Here is a 20472-nt window from a genome sequence, read left to right as displayed (position 1 = left end):
TTTTAAAAAATGAAAAATAATAAAGGAGATGATAGGTGTGAGTGGGAAAACCTGGGGCCAGGGAACCAGTGAGGAGGCAGGCAAAATAGAGCAGAAGGTACTGAAGAGGTCCGACCTTGAGCAGTGGCAGTAGAAAGAGAAAGCTAGTACTCCCTTTCCTGACCCTGAGTTTTAAAGTTAACTTCTTGAGTTGTTTCCCTTAACTGGCGAGCACACAAGTAGAGCTGGCAATTTGTTGTGTCAGGACCTAGAAGCCCAGATCCCTCATCCTGCTTCCAAAAGACAGCTTCCCCTTGGGACCGGTGACTTGAAGTCAGCTTTCCTGTGTGTTGAGGTGAGGAACAGGACGGGCCTGTCATGCAAAAAGAGAGGCCTAATCTGTACCAGCCATAAAATTTCATGATTCAAAAGGCATGAAAACACTCAAGGCTCCCATTTCCTAATCTCTAAAAAGGGAAATCACTTTCCATGCTTTGTGTGAGTCACAGACCTGTTAGTTTGTTTATTTACTCAACAGTTATGTATGGAGCCCATACCATGTGCCAGATACTGTACTGGGTGTTGGGAGATAGTGATGAAAAAATACAGAACCGACCTCTGCCCTCAGAGAGCTTGCTGCGAAAATAAATGAAATACAGTAGCTCTGCCAACTATAAAGCACTGCACTGGTCTCATTTTTTCTAATTTTAATTCCCAATAAGATTGTAATCCTGGTTACTCTTGTCTTCTTTATTTTCTTCTCTCTATATATCCTTGAGCACAGTCATTTCGCCTCTTCAAGTGAGCCTCTATTCATATCCCGTGCAGGGTCTATGATTGGCTTTGATATCAATCTCTCTCCACCCACCCTTTCCATAGTCCACCCCTATTCCCCGCCTTTAGTAGCTGCAGTCTCTTTAAATGCGCTCTTGGGTGTCAGCGACCCTGTGGGGCTGAGAGCGCATTTCTTCCCGGGCTTGACTGTCAGGTTGTTTGTCCATTTGGGGCTTCCGTCCGGCGGGTCCGCCATATTGTCTGCTGGAGCTGCCGCCGGAGCCGCCGCCGCTGCCGCCGCCAAGTAGGAGCGAGCGGAGCCGCGATGGGTGAGTAAGGGAACCAGGCAACTGGGAGCTCCAGCCGAGGCAGTCTCGGGGCCTGGGGTCTGGCGACAGGCTGTCTGCAATCTGCAGAGGATGCCAGAGGCCCCTCCACATAGGTTTTGGGGAGAAGCCAGGCCGGGAGTGCCGCTCAGGCCATTTAGGGAGCGGGCTAGGGCCCCTTGCGGGGAGCAGTCTTTGGGGGCTGGTTCCGGGAACGCTGCCACGCCGGGAGCCCCCACGTGGTGTCCCTGGGCCGGAGCCCAAGCCTCGCTGGGGGCTAGAAAGGGGCCGACCCTCCGGCCTGCGCGGTGGAGACTGGGACTTGGGGCCGGGCTCCCCGCCGCAGGCCCGGGCGGTGCCGGCGGAGCCTCCTCCGGGCGTGTGCGTGGCCGACGCGCATCTTGACGGTATTCAGCGGCTCAGCCCCCGAGCGGAGGGAAACCCTACCTGCGTCGCGGGCGGAGTCCCCCGGCGCGGAGACGCCAGGCGCGCCGGCTCCGGGCCCGTAACCCAGGGTCGCCATGCCAGAGACGGCCCGGCGGCTGAAGGCCTGGAACTTCCCCGGCCCAGGCCGAAACGGGGAGGTGCGGTGGGGCTGAGTGACAGCCTTCGCGGTGGCAGAAAACCACAGGCCAGCACCTGTGGCCGCAGGTAGGTCGGGGACTTAGGAGGAAAAGCGACCTGTTGCTCTTTCTTAAGGGACGCCGGCTGGCCAGGCTTGTGCTCAGGGAGACTACGATGGCAAAGCTTTTGGACTTGGGGACAGAAACATCAGTGGTATTTCCTCTCCAGGAAAAAAATAAAAAATAAAAAAAAAGATTTGCTGAGCACTTCCGATGTGCAGGTATTGTTCTGAGTGTGTAGATGTCACTCTTTACCTAATGTGTGCCACCTAAGGAGGGAGAGACTACTGGTGTCCCTATTTTACAGATAAGGAAACTGAGGCTTCGAGAGGTAAGGTAACTCACCCAAGGTCACACGGTGCCTAAAACGGGGTGATTACTCCAGAACCCTAGTTAATAGCCTGGCCCACTAGTGGTTGGGCTGGAAAAAGGGTGAAAGAAAGCTTTTAACCAAAGTTGTAAAGGTGGGTGTGTGTGGGGTGGTTGTGTTTTTTTTTTTTGCTAGTGGGACCACTTTGAAATCTTTAGTCTGAACGAAACTGAAAAACTGCAAATTGAATTGCTAACCCCAAATATTGTGCGTGTGTGCGTGCTCGCGCGTGCGCTAAATGAGACTCTAGGATTGAGTTTTGGAAGATCCCTGATCCTGAGAAAACATAAATTATTCCCTTGAGCTGCAAGGCAGTGACTGTAGAATCAGATCTGGCATTATAATCCTGCCTGTTGCTTCCTAGCTCGCATCGGGAGAAGTCACTTAGGTGTCGGATGCAGTAACACATGGAAAGTATCTAGCGTATCCTCAATAAATGTTACTTTTCTTTTTTTGAGTCTTCATTTCCTCCTCTCTAGACAGAGCAAGGGGGCAGTGTTATCAAAGGATATAACACAGTGTCGGAAGCCTAGAAGAGCTCCGTACATATCAGAACAGATTCTTGTCCACCTTCAATAATGTTAGTTCCTTTTTCTTAAGTGCTCTGGTTTCCAGAATCCTCCGTTAAGGCTGACATGCCTGTCTTTGTAACTGCTGCTTTATGTATCGAAAAATTTTAGGGGCTTTAATGTTACAGATTTTGTATTGGTCCTCAAGTTCAGGAATACTGGTGCCTCTAAGTCAGTGGTTCTCAACCTTCTGGCCCTTTAAATACAGTTCCTCATGTTGTGACCCAACCATAAAATTATTTTCGTTGCTACTTCATAACTGTCATGTTGCTACTGTTATGAATCGTCATGTAAATATCTGATATGCAGGATGGTCTTAGGCGACCCCTGTGAAAGGGTCGTTCGACCGCCAAAGGGGTCGCGACCCACAGGTTGAGAACCGCTGCAGGAGCTTATGTTTAGTTTAAGTTCAGTGAAATAAATTTGGTGGCGATTTACTCCCATTTTTACAGAAACTACCTCAGAGAAGATAACACAGTAAGTAGTAAAGCCAGAAGTGAGATTCTTTTTTTTTTAAATATATTTTATTGATTTTTTCACAGAGAGGAAGGGAGAGGGATAGAGAGTTAGAAACATCGATGAGAGAGAAACATCCAACAGCTGCCTCCTGCACACCCCCCACTGGGGATAGCCTGCAACCAAGGTACATGCCCTTGACCGGAATCGAACCTGGGACCTTTCAGTCCGCAGGCCGATGATCTATCCACTCAGCCAAACCGGTCAGGGCCAGAAGTGAGATTCTTACCTATTTTGCTGCACATAAGCCTCTTGGAAGACTTAAGGTGTGAAGTAAAGTAGTCCTTTTCCAGTAGACTTTGAAAGTTCTTCAGTGGAGCAACAAAACCTGACCAAGGTCCTGAAAGGGATTTTTTTTTTTTTTAATATAGTTTTATTGCTTTCAGAGAGGAAGCGAGAGGGAGTGAGAGAGATAGAAACATCAATGATGAGAGTCATTGATCGGCTGCCTCCTGCACGTCCCCCACCAGGGACCTAGCCCGCAACCCAGGCATGTGCCCTTGACTGGAATCGAACATGGGACCCTTCAGTTCACAGGCTGACGCTCTATCCACTGAGCCAAACCGGCCAGGGCCTGAAAGGGATTTTTAATCTAGAGTCAGGCTGCCTCCCCTTGTCTCCCCAACTCCATATCAGGTACCTCTCCCTGTCCCACCCTGTCTTTCCGACCTTTTGTTTTGGCTGATCCTTATACCATGGGAGTGAAACTAATGTAAGGCTACATTTAATCCTAACATCAAATCTGAGTTAGTTTGGGTTTTCCTCATTTATAAATGAGTAAACTGAGGCTTTGAGATTAGGTCAGGGGTGGGCAAACTTTTTGACTCGAGGGCCACAATGGGTTCTTAAACTGGACCAGAGGGCCGGAACAAAAGCATGGATGGAGTGTTTGTGTGAACTAATATAAATTCAAAGTAAACATCATTACATAAAAGGGTACGGTCTTTTTTTTTTTTTTAGTTTTATTCATTTCAAACGGGCCAAAACCGGCCCGAGGGCCGAGGGCCGTAGTTTGCCCACGGCTGGATTAGGTGATGGTCCAAGGCTGGTGGCCTGCACCACACCCACATAAATGTAGAACCTGTTGTATTTCACTGCCTCTCTGGTGTACTCTCCTTGAGCTCTGCCCTATATGCGATGCTATTTCTCCTGTGCCAAACTTCACTAGCCTTACCAGACCTTTGTAGTGATTTCACTGCCATTAGGAGCCCTGTGGGGTGATATTTGGAATTCTGGAAGTTACTTATTCTAACCCTCCCTGGCAGAGACCATAACCTCTCAAGACTAAGTGTTGGCAGACACTGGTGGTTTTATCACCATTCCTTGCCACCTTGCTAACCAGGAATCTGGAAGCCCCTCCCAGCCCCAGCGATAGGTCTTGATTAATATAAACTCTAAACCAGGGGTCCTCAAACTTTTTAAACAGGGGGCCAGTTCACTGTCCCTCAGACCGTTGGAGGGCCGGACTATAGTTTAAAAAAAAATATGAGCAAATTCCTATGCACACTGCACATATCTTATTTTGTTTGTTTTTTTGTTTTGTTTTTTTTTTAAATATATTTTATTGATTTTTTACAGAGAGGAAGGGAGAGAGATAGAGAGCTAGAAACATCGATGAGAGAGAAACATCGATCAGCTGCCTCCTGCACATCTCCTACTGGGGATGTGCCCGCAACCCAGGTACATGCCCTTGACCGGAATCGAACCTGGGACCTTTCAGTCCGCAGGCTGACGCTCTATCCACTGAGCCAAACCGGTTTCGGCCACATATCTTATTTTGAAGTAAAAAAACAAAACGGGAACAAATACAATATTTGTATTTGCATGTGGCCCGCGGGCCGTTGTTTGAGGACCCCTGCTCTAAACCAATCATTGTAATTCTAGCTCCCTAAGCAGTGATTGATTTAGGCCTGGGTATGTGATACAGTTCTGGCTAATTAGATGTGAAGGGAAGTCTGGGTGACTTCTGGGAAAGCCTTCCTTATTTAAAAGAGATTTGCCAGGTTTTATTTATTATTTTTTGCCAGTTTGTATTTTAATCCAGATATCACCAAACAACCTCAAAAAAAGACAGCTGAAAAGGCTATAATAATAGTCAAAAATTATATAGAACTTTCTATGTGCTAGGCACTAAGTACCATAATTTTTTTTTTTGAGGTCTAAATGCCTAACATCTAAGTGTCTAAGTACTGTAATATTGACTCATTTAATTCTCAGATTCTCATGTTCTAGTTGAGAAAATTGAAGCACAGAGAGATTCAGTAACTTGTGAAAGGTCAGAGATAGCAAATAGAGGAACTACTTACTCAGGTGGTATGGCTCCAACCAAAATATGGGCTATCTGAAGGACAATGTTCTGCCTCTGGAAAGGAAAGCCCTTTCTGACTCTGAAATTGCCATTAGCAATGCTAGATTCATGAGGCAGAATTTATAAGAATAGGCTGTTGTAAGGGTGAGGGTAGAGAAGATGGAAAGAATCTGGTCTCATGTTTTTGAGTCACTGAATTAGCCAACTTTGGAACTGTCCTATCTTTGCCCTTAAATAGTATACTGAAGACCACTTTTAGTTTGCTTTTGGGTGCAAGTAACAAAGCCTTTCTAACTGGTAATAACACTTCTAGGTCAGGAAGTCATTTAGCCCATCATCTCTCTTCTTTTCATTACCTCCAGCCTTGTCCACCCACCCTACCGTTCATAACAGCTTCTTGCAGAGAAGGCACCAAACCATCAATCACTATCTAAGTATCTCACAAGCACCAAACTCACTCCTCCTTCTTAGCTTTCTTTTCCTGCATTTTTTTTTCTTAAATATATTTTCATTGATTTCAGAGAGGGAGGGAGAGATAAAACATCAATGATGAGAGAGAATCATTGATTGGCTGCCTCCTGCACACCCTCTACAGGGGATCAAGCCCTCAACCTGGGCATGTGCCCTTGACCGGAATCGACCGGGGAACCCTTCAGTCCGAAGGCCAGTGCTCTATCCACTGAGCCAAACTGGCTAGGGCCTGCATTTTTGTTATTGGTGATCGTTGACCCAGATACTAGGGCATAAGATAGAAAGGATATCTATCCTTGGTTTCTTACTCGTTTCTTGCCTTTCTATATTGGCAATTGTTGAATACTGTTAACACAGTTATCCTGTTACTAAGCTCTTCTCTAAATTGCTTTGTGTGCGTTTTTCTCACAACCTAGTCCCATGAAGAGTATTAATTCTGTGGGGTTCAACCTTTTAAAAAATATATATATTTTTATTGATTTCTTCCTTCCTTCAGGAAGGAAGAGGGAGAGAAAGAAACATCAATGACGAGAGGATCATTGATGGGCTGCCTCCTGCACGCCCCCTACTGGGGACCGAGCCCGCAATCTGGGCACGTGCCTGGACTGGGAATCAACCATGACCTCCTAGTTCATAGGTCTACACTCAACCACTGGGCCACACTGGCTGGGCCAGCAAATGTTTATTGAATGCCTATTATGTGCCAGAGATTGTTCTAAGGCCTTGGAAATACAGTGGTGAACAAAACAGACAAAAATCTATCTTCCTATTGAAATCCCTAGAGTTTAAATTATAGTGGGTAATTGCATGAAATCAACCAAACGGAGACTGGCAGGCCAATTAGAGAGCCCCATGCAATCTACTTCCTGCAATTGACCTCCTGGTTCATAGGTTGACGCTCACCAACTGAGCCATGCTGGCTGGGCTATAAAATATTTCTTAAATATTTTATGTATTTTACCAAATTCTGTGTATTTAAAAATACATACTAAAAGGATGAAGACAAGTATTTTTAAACATCGTGCTGATCCCATAGCACTTTGTATTCAGTAGGCATCATTATTATTATTGTTGTTGTTGATCCTCAGCCGAGGATATTTTTTTCATTGATTTTGTTTCTTTAGAGAGAGGGTAAGGGAAGGGGAGAGACAGTAACATCGATGTGTGAGAGACACATTGATTGGTTGCCTCTCCCACATGCCCCTAGAGCAGGGGTGGGCAACCTTTTTGTGAGTGTGTGCCAAAACCAGCAAAATCTCTGACTCAGAATTCTTCTGTGTGCCAACCCTAATTTTTTGAGAACATGTTACGCCTACTTAATATCTCTTAAGGTGTACGTATGTGAAGTACCTTGAAGAAATAATAAAATTTATATGAGCGACAAAAACACAGTATATGATGATGAAAAATACATTTATTTTTTAATGTATACATGTACACTGATAGTCTGACAGAAAACTTTATGACTCAGTTTGATATTATCAGTGGGACTTTTGCTGCTGCATCACTGATGACAGAGATTTTACATCAGGTTTATATTTCGTGACCTTCAGAGATATGCACGAGCTACTACTTTCATCCGTCAGGCTACTCCTATTACGAGACTTAACAAAATTCATCACTCAGAACAAAGATTCACAAGCGTATGTGGATGAAACCAAAACACTGGTCGGATCTAGGAGGCAGGGAGAGTTAAGGCAGAGGCATAGAAATTGCTCTTCCCCTCTTGTCAATCCATGTCTATGGTCTTTAAGATATTGTTATGTAAAAGTATTTATTTATCTAAGATGCACCTACACTGAATTTATCTGAAAAATAAAAAAGTCGGTATTAAGAAAAAAATTGTAAATGGAAGATTATAAGAGAGGGTTTCGCATGCCAGCAAAAGTTACTGGCGTGCCATGTTTGGCACGCGTGCCAGGGGTTGCCCACCCCTGCCCTAGAGGGCTGGAGACCTAGCCTGCAACTGAGTTATGTGCCCTTGGCCACAATCGAACCTGAGACACCTCAGGCCTCTAACCACTACACAACTGGCTAGGGCTCCGTAGTTTTTTGTTGTTGTTATTGTTGTTGTTGTTTTCTTTAGTTTTTAAAAAATATATTCTTTATTTTAGAGAGAGAGAAAGGGAGAGAGAGAGAGAAACATCAGTGATGAGAGAGAATCATCGATCAGCTGCCTCCTGCATACCCCTACGAGGGAACAAGCCTTGCAACCCAGACATGTGCTCTGACCAGGAATCGAACCAGGGACCCCTTGGTGCATGGAATGACACTCAATCCACTGAGCCACACTGTCTGGGCAGTGGATATTATTTTTAAACATACCATTTGGAGTGAGATGAACAAGAGATTGTAAATCCATATATATTTTTTTTTTCAATTATAAGCGAAAGCTTTAGAAAGTCACAAAATTAGAAAAGGTGAGCCTGTTGGGCTGTGAGGGCTCTGGAAATCAGTTACAAAGGCAAAAGAAGGGCCCTTTGAGCTTAGGAAAAAGCAAGGCAGAGAGAACGCACCTATGGTAAGGAGAGGAGGAAAGACGCGGGCATGCTCAAGAGAGAAAAAGCATGCCTGCCATAATTCCATATTTTAAATTGTCTTCTAGATATTTAAAGTTTTTGGCTGACTTAGTTCTGATTAGCTGGTCATTATATATGTTGTTTTGTTTTATTGTGAAAGCAGGTGTAATTTTGGTGCTAGTAGCTTCATATTTCTAGAGACATCAGCTCTGCTATTCTTTTGTTCCTTTTGTGTTTATATTATTTGTTTTTTAATATATTTTTATTGATTTTGAACAGGGAGAGGGAGAGAGAGAGAAAAACATCAATGATGAGAGAGAATCATTGATTGGCTGCTTCCTGCACATCCCCTACTGGGAATCAAGCCCGCCACCCCGGCATGTGCCCTTGACTGGAATCAAACCCAGGACCCTTCAGTCTGCAGGCCACTCTATCCGCTGAGCCACACCAGCTAGTGCTGTGCTTATATTAACACTAGAGGCCCTGTGCACGGATTTGTACACCAGTGGGGTCCCTCGGTCTAGCCTGCGGGGATCAGGCCAAAACTGGCTCTCCGACTTCCCCCGAGGAGTCCTAGATTGAGAGAGGGTGCAGGCCAGGCCGAAGGACCCCACTGGTGCATGATCGGGGCTGGGGAGGGACCACAGAGGGCTCCAGGGCATGTCCAGTCTGTCTTGCCCAGTCCCGATCGGACCCCAGCAGCAAGCTAACTCCAGTCAAAGCGTCTGCCCCCTGGTGGTCAGTACGTGTCATAGCGACTGGTCAAACGGTTGGACACTTAGCATATTAGGCTTTATTATATAGGATTGTTTTCCATTTAGTTTTTTGATAGGATTCTAAACCATTTATTCATTTTGTGGATCTTAATTTAGTTAAAACTAGATAACTTATAAATGCTCTTATAATTAGGCACACAGACTACAATATGACATAGTATGTTAAATATGAATGAGCTAGTGTCCTCACCTGCTTGGTATAATTCTCAAACTTCCTTCAGGAAAATGTGGCTATCAGATCAAAATTGCAATTATTAATAGGCCATACATATTTATATATATATGGCCTATTAATACTGGCAATTATATATATATATATATACTAGAGGCCCAGTGCATGAAATTCGTGCACTTCGGGGGTGGGGGATCCTCGGCGGATGTCTGACTTACGGCTTAGGCCCATGTGGGGATCAGACCTAAGCTGTCAGTTGGAGATCCTTAGTGCTGCCACGGAAGCGGGAGAGGCTTCTGCCACTACCACTGCGCTCACAAGAGCCCAGCTCCTGGCTTAGCGTCGCTCTCCCTGTGGGAGTGCACTGACCACCAGGGGGCAGCTCCTGTGTTGAGCATCTGACCCCTGGTGGTCAGTGCACATCATAGGGACCAGTCATTCTGCTGTTTGGTTGATTTGCATATTAGCCTTTTATCATATAAGATACACATACCTATATTAAAGGTAAACCTGAGCATTATGCACTTATTTGATCAGTGGCTTTTACAAAATATTTCAATGGCATGGAAGCAAATTGGAGTGGGATAAGAAATGAGAGAGGAGAGGCAAACTGTTTCAAGAAGTATGGAGTAAAGAAAAAAGAAACAAGTAAAGAGGCTCTTATAAAGTCTAGGCAAGATATCATGAAGACCTGAATTAGGTCAATGATAGTAGGAACAGAGAAAAAGAGAGTCCAGAAAAAATTAGGAAATAAAGATGGCCATTCTTAGTGATTGGGTGGTGGATAAAGGAAAACGAGTTATCCAGGGTGACTCCCCAAGTTTCTGGCTGAAAAGCTAAGAAGATATTGGACAAATCCCTAATCCCTTCTATCAGTGTGTTTCTCAACCTTTTCTTTCATTATCACCCACCTAAGGAGCCTTTTTGAACACTTTTCCCCCTTGTGCATCCCTCCCATGAAATGTTAATGCATATACTCTATACCTTTTTACATATAATAAGTATATCTTTGCTTTATATATAAAGAGAGAAAGCATAAAGCTTGCTTTTTATTCAGTGCAGGGTTAAGAATGACTAAACAAATTTTGATGTTAAAAGTTAAATTGAAAAGCTATTTGCACTTAACTAAATTTGATAGCTGTATTTACTACGTAACTTCTAATATTATTTATTTATATACATTGTAATGTATCAAGTTGCATATGCAAGTTGGCATTTATAAATATATAAATAATGTAATCAAAATTTAAAATTATCCAGAACTGTTTATTCTTCAGAAAAAGCAAAACCATAGAAAAAAAAATAAGTTTCTTATTTTTAGTGAACTTTTAAACTTTTACTTGATGTGAGAAAATAACTTAGACTTAACCAGCTGCTAGATGTTTATTCAGATCTTGTTGACATTTCTCTTTTCAGCATTTGACATAATTAGTCATGACACATTTTAATTTGTAGAATTAAGCAATAAAATGTAAGCTTTTACTTTAATTACCAAAGCTGGTGTCACACACTGAGGATCATATATAAAGAGCATTCACAAGGCTTAACAGGCATGCACAGGCCACCTCTTGTTTTATGACTTCAAGATCCAGCAGTCAGGAGTAAGTCCCCCTGTCAAATTTTGTTTGGCTGGCACAATGTAAAAATTGATTATGAGTGCAATCCCTGCTTTATTATTGTAACTGCCCTATTAAAAATCATTAACCTCTAGACGTTACAAGGCATTTGAGTTTGTGGTTAACTGAAATTCTGGAATGTGAGCAGATTTGTTTATTTATTGGTGAGAGACAGTCCCCAACCCAGAATTCTGATGGATTTGCTGTTACCAGTCTTTTCCTTTTCAGGAAATGAAAAGAACCTGGAGTTTGGGACCAAGTAGGTCAGGGTTGACTTTTTAGCATCATGGTTTACTTTTTAACCTCTGAGTCTCAAATTTTCTCATCTGTAAAATGTAATCTCAGGATTATTGTGAAGATTAGGGATTATATCTACAAAGTGTTTGGCATATCAAATCTTCCTAGCTCACTGAGGCTATGGACTCTATACCTCAATACACTCTTAACTCCTTTCTCTTTCATTACTGGCATGTGGCCATAGTGTTTTAACCCAGGAATCTTATGTTGATGCATATTTGCTAGAGAATTCCTAGTGAAAAGTCAGAGAGGCCAGCTTAAAAATAAACAAACAAACAAAACACACACACACACACACACACACACACACACACACACACATCCAGCCTGAGAAGAATCAGGTTTCTTACATGCTTTAAGGAAGAGGCCTTAAAATGGAAGATACAATGCATCTCTTTTATCTCTCTTCCCAGTGCCATTAAGTAACTTTCAATGCATCATGATAAATTGTAAAACTTGCTAACCTGTAGCATATGCCCAATAGTCAGTCTGCCTGATTTAAAACCTTAGCTCATTCTCTTTGCCTAGGCAGCTACAGTAACATTTTATTAGAAAGCCTCCTTCAAACAGGAGGGGAGGGCTCACGCAGTTTAGCATCAGGACAAAGGAAGTAATTTGAAAAGACTGACAGCTTCATAGTGTTCTAGGGCCCATGTCCTTAGAACAGCGGTTCTCAACTTGAGGGTCACGACCCCTTTGGGGGTCGAACGACCCTTTCACAGGGGTTGCCTAAGACCATCGGAAAACACATATATAATTACATATTATGTTCAATCTGTAACAATGAAATTGGGGGTCACCACAACGTGAGGAACTGTATTAAAGGGTCGCAACATGAGGAAAGTTGAGAACCACTGCCTTAGAAGATTGTGTCATTACCTAGAAAATAAGGCTAGTTCCCTTATCTCCTAAATATAGCTCTTTCAGAGTCTTCTAGGGCTAGGCAAATGCCTTCAGGTGATTACTTGAAAACTTTTTTTTTTTTTTTAATTTTCGCCGAGGACATTTTTCCATTAATTTTTAGGGATAGTGGGAGAGAGAGGGAAAGACAGATTGCTTGCCTCCTGCATGCACCCTGCCAGGGCCCGGGCAGGAGGCAACCAAGGTACATGCCCTTGATTGGATTCAAATCCGGGACCCTTAGGTCTGCAGGCCGACACACTATCCACTGAGCCAGCAGCTGTCTAGGATGTGAGCTTGAAGGTGTGGCACTATCATTCCCATCCCATATACAGGACAGCTAACTATATATATTATGCTTTTTTCTGAGAAAATATGCATGATTTTATTTATTTTTCCATATTGAATAGTTTATTTTAAAAGTTAAAATACTCTGAAGTTCACTTGAAAATGATATCAAACGTCATTTATTGTCTGCCAGGTAGTTCAGAAGGCACTTTAAGATTCTGAGGTTTTCTTATCGTTGTGATAAATATGGACATCATAAAGATGTAGAGTGTTAGGAGAGAATTGGGATTAGTCAGAGAGAGCAGCTTTTACTTAATGGTAATATTTTCCTGTATTATATAAAAATGTGCCTGATTTTAAAATGTGATGAATCTCAAAATTTTAGACATACCAGTTATTAAATGGAGTATTACAGTAACCTTGTTACTCACCTAGTATGTGAGCTCAGGCTCAAGGTCTTCATCTATCAATTACAGCAGTGATGGCGAACCTTTTGAGCTCGGCGTGTCAGCATTTTTGAAAAACCCTAACTTAACTCTGGTGCCGTGTCACATATAGAAAATTTTTGATATTTGCAACCATAGTAAAACAAAGACTTACATTTTTGATATTTATTTTATATATATAAATGCCGTTTAACAAAGAAAAATTAACCAAAAAAATGAGTTCGCGTGTCATAGGTTCGCCATCACTGAATTAGGGCCTGTATTTTGCTAGGGCTACCATAACAAAGTAGCATAGACCAGGTGGCTTAAATAATAGAAATTTATAGTGTTCTCAGTACTAGGGGCTAAAAGTCTGAGATCAAGGTGTTGACAGGGCTGGCTTCTGAGACTTCTCTCCTTGTCTTATAGAGGGCTGTCTTTGTGTTTACATAATGTACTTCCTCTGTGTGCATCTGTATCCTTTTGTTTGTTTGTTTTTTGTTAACCCTTACCCGAGGATATTTTTCCATTGATTTTTAGAGAGTGGAAGGGAGGGGGAGAGACAGAGAGAGAGAGAAACATGGATGTGAGAGAGAGAATTGATTGGTTGCCTTCTGCATTTGCCCCAACCATGGCTGGGGATGAGCCTGCAACCGAGGTATGTGCCCTTGACCAAATCAAACCCAGGACCCTTCAGTCTGTGGGCCAAACTGGCTAGGGCTGCATCTGTATCTTCTTTTTTACTTTTTTTTTTTTTGACACTATGTGCATCTACATCTTTTTAAAAATATATATTTTTATTAATTTCAGAGAGGAAGGGAGAGGGAGAGAGATAGAAACATCCATGATGAGGGAGAATCATGAATCGGCTGCCTCCTGCATGCCCCACACTGGGGATGGAGCCCACAACCCAGGCATGTGCCCTGACTGGGAATCGAACCATGACCTCCTGGTTCATAGGTCGATGCTCAACCACTGAGCCACGGTGGCCAGGCTGCATCTATATCTTAATCTTCATATTGGATTAAGGTCTTACCCCAGTATTAAGACCCTATCTACAAATTGAGTCACATTTTGAGGTACTGAAGGTTAGGACTTCAACATCTGAAGGAGGGAGCATAATTCAGGCCATAGCAGGGTCTATACCTATTTTGTATTATTATTGCTAGTCCCTTATTTCTAAAAGCTTAGAAAATCCATGTCAGTATTAGACATTAATTTCCTGAAAATGGGAGGTATAACTTCAGGGACCTATTTATTTAGTGAGAGTTCCTTGACTAAGAAAACCCAAGGCAATCAGATGCTAGAAAAAGTATATTTGTATTGTGGATTTCTTGATCCAGTCCCAGCAAGTAGGGAGTGCATGATGAAAAAAGCTCTCTTGCCTGCACAAGACTCCAGCCTTCTTTGGTTGCTGATTCCAGATGTGCTTCTGCAGATGTTCCTCCTTCCAATCCGGTCTTCCCTGCCTGGCTTCTCCAGTGAAGTCATAAGCAAATATTTGTGATAGTTTCTTGTCACCATGGTGACTAAAGAAGTACAACCTGGGTCTCCTTCGAGCTTCACTGTCAGCTTTGCTGGAAGGAGAAAACAGCCCTCTGGGAGGGCCCAGGTTCAGAGTCATGAAAAACCATCTGTCAGGTAATGGGGGACAGAAGTCCACAGTGCCAACTTTAGGAATCTATCCTGTGCCTGTTAGTCTTGAGGCACAGGGGTAATTAGAGGTCCCAGAGGGAAGCTACTGCCCTGTGTTTTTGTTTAATGATAAATCCACTTGGGCTTTGTCAAGTGGGTATGGCAACTTGCACATTCTAAGTTCTAAGACCCAGTTGATGCTATTGTTTTGCCAGGCTACTTTCTAGAATGACCCAAGGCATCATCTCTGAAGTTTCATTTTCTCAGTATGTTTACTGTAGAATTCAACTCTCTCCTCATCTCCCATTTTCATTTCTCTTTCCCTCAGATTCTCTTATTAGACTATTTCCCCCCCTCTCATTTATTCCATTTCCACCCCCAAAGTGAATTTCCTACTTGAACCAGCCCAAATCTTTCCTTGGGAGACTTATTTATTTACTAGAGACCCTGTGCATGAAATTCATGCACTCGGACAGGGGGTTGGGGTGGGTCCCTCAGCCCGGCCTGCACCCTCTTGCAGTCCAGGAGCCCTCAGGGGATGTCCAACTACTGGCTTAGGCCCGCTCCCTGCTTAGCGCTGCCATGGAAGCAGGAGAGGCTCCCACCACCACCGCTGTGCTTGCCAGCCGTGAGCCTGGCTTCTGGCTGAGCAGCACTCCTCCTGTGGGAGCATGCTGACCACCAGGTTGGGAGCTCCTGCATTGAACGCCTGCCCCCTGGTGGTCAGTGTGCGTCATAGCGACCGGTCATTCTGCCGTTCGGTCAATTTGCATATTAGCCTTTTATATAGGATTTTTTTATTAAAATTTCAATTACTTTCAGGTGTACAGCATAGTGGTTAGACAATTTATATCAGGAGATTAATTTTTTTATTTTGAGAGTACATTTATTAAAGCTGGGAGCAGTGAAACAAGGAAAGGCCTAGGATGGAGCCTAGGCAGGGCTGGTGTCAACTCACTGGAGACAGGTTCAGGGGGTTAGCTCAGAACGAGCTGCTGCTGCCTGCTGCTCCCCTGTGGGGACCCTTACAGTTTAGGAGAAAGAAAAAATTACCTGAAAAGTAGATTCGAATGGTGTGCCTCCAGGAGGGTGTACCAGGAGATTTCTTTCTTTTTAAAAAAAAAAAAAAATTTTTTTTTTTATTGATTTCAGAGAGAAAGGGAGAGGGAGAAAGAGAGAGAAGCATCAATGATGGGAGAGAATAATGGATCATCTGCCTCCTGCACGCCCCACACTGGGGATCAAGCCTGCAACCTGGGCATGTGCCCTGACCAGAAGTCAAACCATGATCTCTGGGTTCATAAGCTGATGTTCAACTACTGAGCCACTCTGGCTGGGCCAGGAGATTTCTTTTTAAACTCTAATCACAGGCACCCCATCCACTCCAGAAAGAGGGCAATATTATATTAGAGTTAGTTTTTTCTTTCTGTGTGCCTATAAAACTTGTTTTTCATCCCTTTTGCAGTACTTTTAGTATCTGCTTCAGATTAGAAATTTGTAGAATGGGAAATATTTATAAAAGGGTAACCTACTTAGTAAGGATTCCTCTACTTGTACTTTAACACAATCAGCTTCACTTTTTCAATTTTTAAAATACTGAGATTGTTTTTAAAATATTGGGTAAAGTATGATAAAGTCACTCCAGCCACAGGAAGGCAAAAACAAGTCTTGGAAGGAAGACGTGTGTTATACTCAGTGGTCTCAGAGAGGGTGTCACTTTATGCCACACAGTGTCACAGAGGAAAACACCAGGATGGTGGAGCAGCAGAAGGGACAGGAGCCAGTGGAAGGTTAAGGCAACAGCCTTTATTAGGGTTCCCAAGGGAGAGTGAAGGCAGGGCAGAGTGAACAGTTTCAGGTTAAGCTAGTTTGAGTCATTCTGGAGGGCTTTGGTCTATAGGAGTAGTCTCAGTTGCCTACTATTTGGCCATGGAATATTTCCTCCTGGGGTCTACCTACAAGCTAGATAGAAGAGATACGGCTTTTGATTGGTTAGTTTGCATATCAAAGTTATGCTCTTAGGCAAGTTATCTTTAGGAATTAGTAGGCCTGAGAGGGGCAGTCTCTCCCTGAGTCTGTAAGGCTCCCAAATACCAGAATATCAAGAATATAGAAAATAAGAACATATAGTTAGTTTAATTGGCTCTGTGATGAATGAATGCAAATAGATAAATACAGAATCTAAGAAAACATAGAACCAGGGATTCCATGTCAGATTTAATTGCAGGAGGTATGCTACAATCTTAAAAAAAATTTGTGTGGCCAAAACCGGTTTGGCTCAGTGGATAGAGCGTCGGCCTGTGGACTGAAAGGTCCCAGGTTCGATTCCGGTCAAGGGCACGTACCTGGGTTGCGGGCACATCCCCTACTGGGGATGTGCAGGAGGCAGCTGATCGATGTTTCTCTCTCATCGATGTTTCTAGCTCTCTATCTCTCTCACTTCCTCTCTGTAAAAAATCAATAAAATATATTTAAAAAAAAAAAATTTGTGTGTGGTAAAATATAACAAAATTCACCATTTTAACATTTTGAAGTATACAATTAAGTAGCATTAATTACATCTACAATGTTGTACCACCATCCCCACTGTTTCCAAACTTTTCATTACCCCAAACAGAAACTCGACCCAATTGGCAATAATTCCCCATATCCCCCTCCCCAAGTATCTGATAATCTCTAATCTATTTTCTGTCTTTATGAGTTTGACTACTCTAATTACCTCATATAAGTGGAATCATATATTTGCCTTTTTGTGTCTGATTTCTTTCAATTAGCATACTATATTTGTAGCATATGTCAGACCTTCATTCCTTTTTATGGCTGAATAATATTCCATTTTATGTATATGTCACATTTTGTTCATTTATCTGTTGGTGGATACCTGGGTTGTTTGTTTGTTTGTTTAAAATATATTTTTATTGATTTCAGAGAGGAAAGGAGAGGGAGATAGAAGTATCAGTGATGAGAGGGAATCATTGGTTGGCTGCCTCCTGCGGGCCCCCTGGACTGGGGATGGAGCCCACAACCCGGGCATGTGATACTTGTCTTTCTCTGACTGACTTATTTCACTTAGCCTGATACTCTCCAGGTCCCTCTATGCTGTCTCCAAGGGTAAGAGATTCTTCTTTTTTACTGCTGCATACTATTCCAGGATGTAAATGTACCACAGTTTTTTTATCCACTCCTACTGATGGGCACTTGGGCTGTTTCCAGATCTTAGCTATTGTAAATTATGCTGCTATAAACATAGGGGTGCATATATTCTTTCTGATTGTTTGTTTTGATTTTCTTAGGATATATTCCTAGAAGTAGGATCACTAGGATAAATGGCAGTTCCATATTTACTTTTTTTTTTTTTTTTTTTTTTTTTTTTTTTGAGGAAACTCCATACTGTTTTCCATAATGGCTGCACCAGTCTGCATTCCCATCAGCAGTGTACTAGGGTTCCCTTTTCTCCACATCCTCACCACCATTCTGATAGGTGTGAGATGATACCTCAGTGTCATTTTAATTTGCATCTCTATGATGATCAGTGACGTTAAACATTTTCTCATATGTCTCTTGGCCATCTGTATATTCATTTTGGAGAAATAGCTATTTTGGTCCTTTGCCCATTTTTTAATTGGATTGTTTATCTTCCTTTTGTTAAGTTGTATGAGTTCCTTATATATTGTAGATATTAACCCTTTATTAGATATATCATTGCCAAATATATTCTCCCATACAGTGGGCTCCCTTTTTGTTTTTTTGATGGTTTCTTTTGCTGTGCAGAAGCTTTTTATTTTGGTGTAGTCCCATTTGTTTATTTTCTCCTTAGTTTCTTTTACCCTTTAACTAAATTTTTTTAAAATATATTTTTTTGTTTTTTTACAGAGAGAAAAGGAGAGGGATAGAGAGTTAGAAACATCAGTGAGAGAGAAACATCGATCAGCTGCCTCCTGCACACACCCTACTGGGGATGTGCCCACAACCAAGGTACATGCCCTTGACCAGAATCAAACCTGGGACCCTTCAGTCTGCAAGCCGACGCTTCTATCCACTGAGCCAAACCGGTTAGGGCTAAACTAGACTTTTTAAAAAATATTTTTTTATTGATTTCAGAGAGGAGGGGAGAGGAAGAGAGAGATAGAAACATCAGTGATGAGAGGGAATCATTGATTGGCTGCCTCCTGCACGTTGGACCACGACCACAACCCAGGCCGTGCCCTTGACCAGAATCGAACCTGAGACCCTTCGGTCCGCAGGCTGACGCTCTATCCACTGAGCCAAACCAGATAGGCTAAACTAGACATTTTTAAAACAACACTGTTTTTACTTGAAAGAATGACTGACATAAAAACTCATTATTCACACTTAGGTATTGAGCAGACATTTTCTTAAAATGCAAGAAGTCAGGCTCCAGCCAATTTGGCTCAGTGGATAGAGCATCGGTCTGCGGACTAAAGGGTCCCGGGTTCGATTCTGGTCAAGGGCACATACCTTGGTTGCAGACTCCTTCCTGGCCTGGGCCCTCGTTGGGGTGTGTGCAAGAGGCAACCAATTGATGTGTTTCTCTTACATCGATATTTTTCTCCGTCTTTCCCTCTCTCTTCAAATCAGTGGAAAATATCCTTAGGTGAGGATTTAAAAAGAAAAAAAAGAAGTAAGTCAGTATTTGTTGCCAATGATAACATTTTAGCTTCCAAGCAAAAAAAGAATTTCAGAAAACTTATATCTACCACTTAAGCTCAACAACTTTCCGAAAGGTTTATAATAGAATAAAATGGGGGTGGGGGTTGGGAGTGGAAGACCAGCATAATAAAAATGGTTAAATTATGATACATTTATGCAGTGAAATAATGTAACAAGAAAAATGAAATACAGCTCCATAAAAAAGGTGAGCTCTGGCCTGTGTGGCTCAGTTGGTTAGAGAGTTGTCCTGTGCAACCTTGGCATATCGGATGACACTCTAACCAACTGAGCTACCCAGCCATTGCCCAGGCATATTAATATTCTAGTTCTTAGATTTGGTGGTGGGTTTACAGATTCTCACTGTATTATTTTGTTTGGTAACAACATTGTTTCCTTTTGTATGTATCAAATATTACAGATTCATTTTAAAATTGGGTCCTTTTTAAACAATACGTGGTATTCCACTGAATTTGTATGTGCTATAATTATTTCATTTGGCTAGGTTAAATATATTTGAGTTTATTGGGCAAGTCATATAACTTTCTTATCATGGAGGTGATCATAGCTTATGAGCATTTACCCTATTATGTTCTAAGAAGTACTTCACATGTATTAACCTATTTAATTTTTCTCTCTCTTTTTTTGATTTGAGAGAGAGAAAGCAATGTCAATTTTTGTTCTGTTTATTTATGAATTCATTGGTTGATTCTTGTATGTATCCTGACCGGGGATCAAACCCACAACCTTGGCATATTGGGCCGACGCTCTAACCCAGCGGTTCTCAACCTGTGGGTCGCAACCCCTTTAGCGGTCGAATGACCCTTTCACAGGGGCCGCCTAAGACCATCCTGCATATCAGATATTTACATTATGATTCATAACAGTAGCAACATTACAGTTATGAAGTAGCAACGAAAATAATTTTATGGTTGGGTCACAACATGAGGAACTGTATTTAAAGGGCCAGAAGGTTGAGAACCACTGCTCTAACCAACTGAACTGCCCGGCTAGGGCACTTTTCTAACAACTCTATGAAGTAGGAACTATTATGTCCCTGTTTGAAAGCTAAGATCCTACAGCATAGAGGTTAAAGCAACTTATTGAAGGTTTGCACAGTTAAGAAGCAGAGAGCCGGAATTTGAACCCTCACAAACTGCCTCCAGGGCCTACACTTTTAACTATTATGTTTATATCAATTGCTATAATTACACTTAATTTAACCAGCTTATTATGATTA

General features: G+C 42.4%; 1 protein-coding gene and 1 long non-coding RNA gene across 3 annotated transcripts in view; both read left to right on the top strand.

Annotated features, from left to right (window-relative positions):
* The first annotated feature begins 38 nt into the window (after window positions 1-38).
* Window positions 39-20472, top strand: part of KPNA6 (karyopherin subunit alpha 6) — a 43028-nt gene continuing 22594 nt past the window's right edge. The window contains exon 1 of one of the 2 annotated variants that reach the window (XM_059690377.1): window positions 39-1082. In XM_059690377.1, coding sequence (XP_059546360.1) covers window positions 1079-1082 — 4 coding nt within the window. In that variant the 5' untranslated portion in view covers window positions 39-1078. Of the gene's footprint in view, window positions 1083-1104; window positions 1731-20472 lie in introns of those variants that run through there. The other variant, XM_059690379.1, reaches the window with a different exon arrangement.
* Window positions 1743-4630, top strand: LOC132231383 (uncharacterized). Its single transcript, XR_009452046.1, has 3 exons — window positions 1743-3137; window positions 3375-3957; window positions 4189-4630. It is a non-coding gene; the product is annotated as an uncharacterized LOC132231383 (long non-coding RNA).

This window comes from Myotis daubentonii, chromosome 3, assembly GCF_963259705.1.
Source record: "Myotis daubentonii chromosome 3, mMyoDau2.1, whole genome shotgun sequence".
NCBI classification, from domain to species: Eukaryota; Metazoa; Chordata; class Mammalia; order Chiroptera; family Vespertilionidae; genus Myotis; species Myotis daubentonii.
This window is presented reverse-complemented; position numbering and strand designations above follow the sequence as displayed.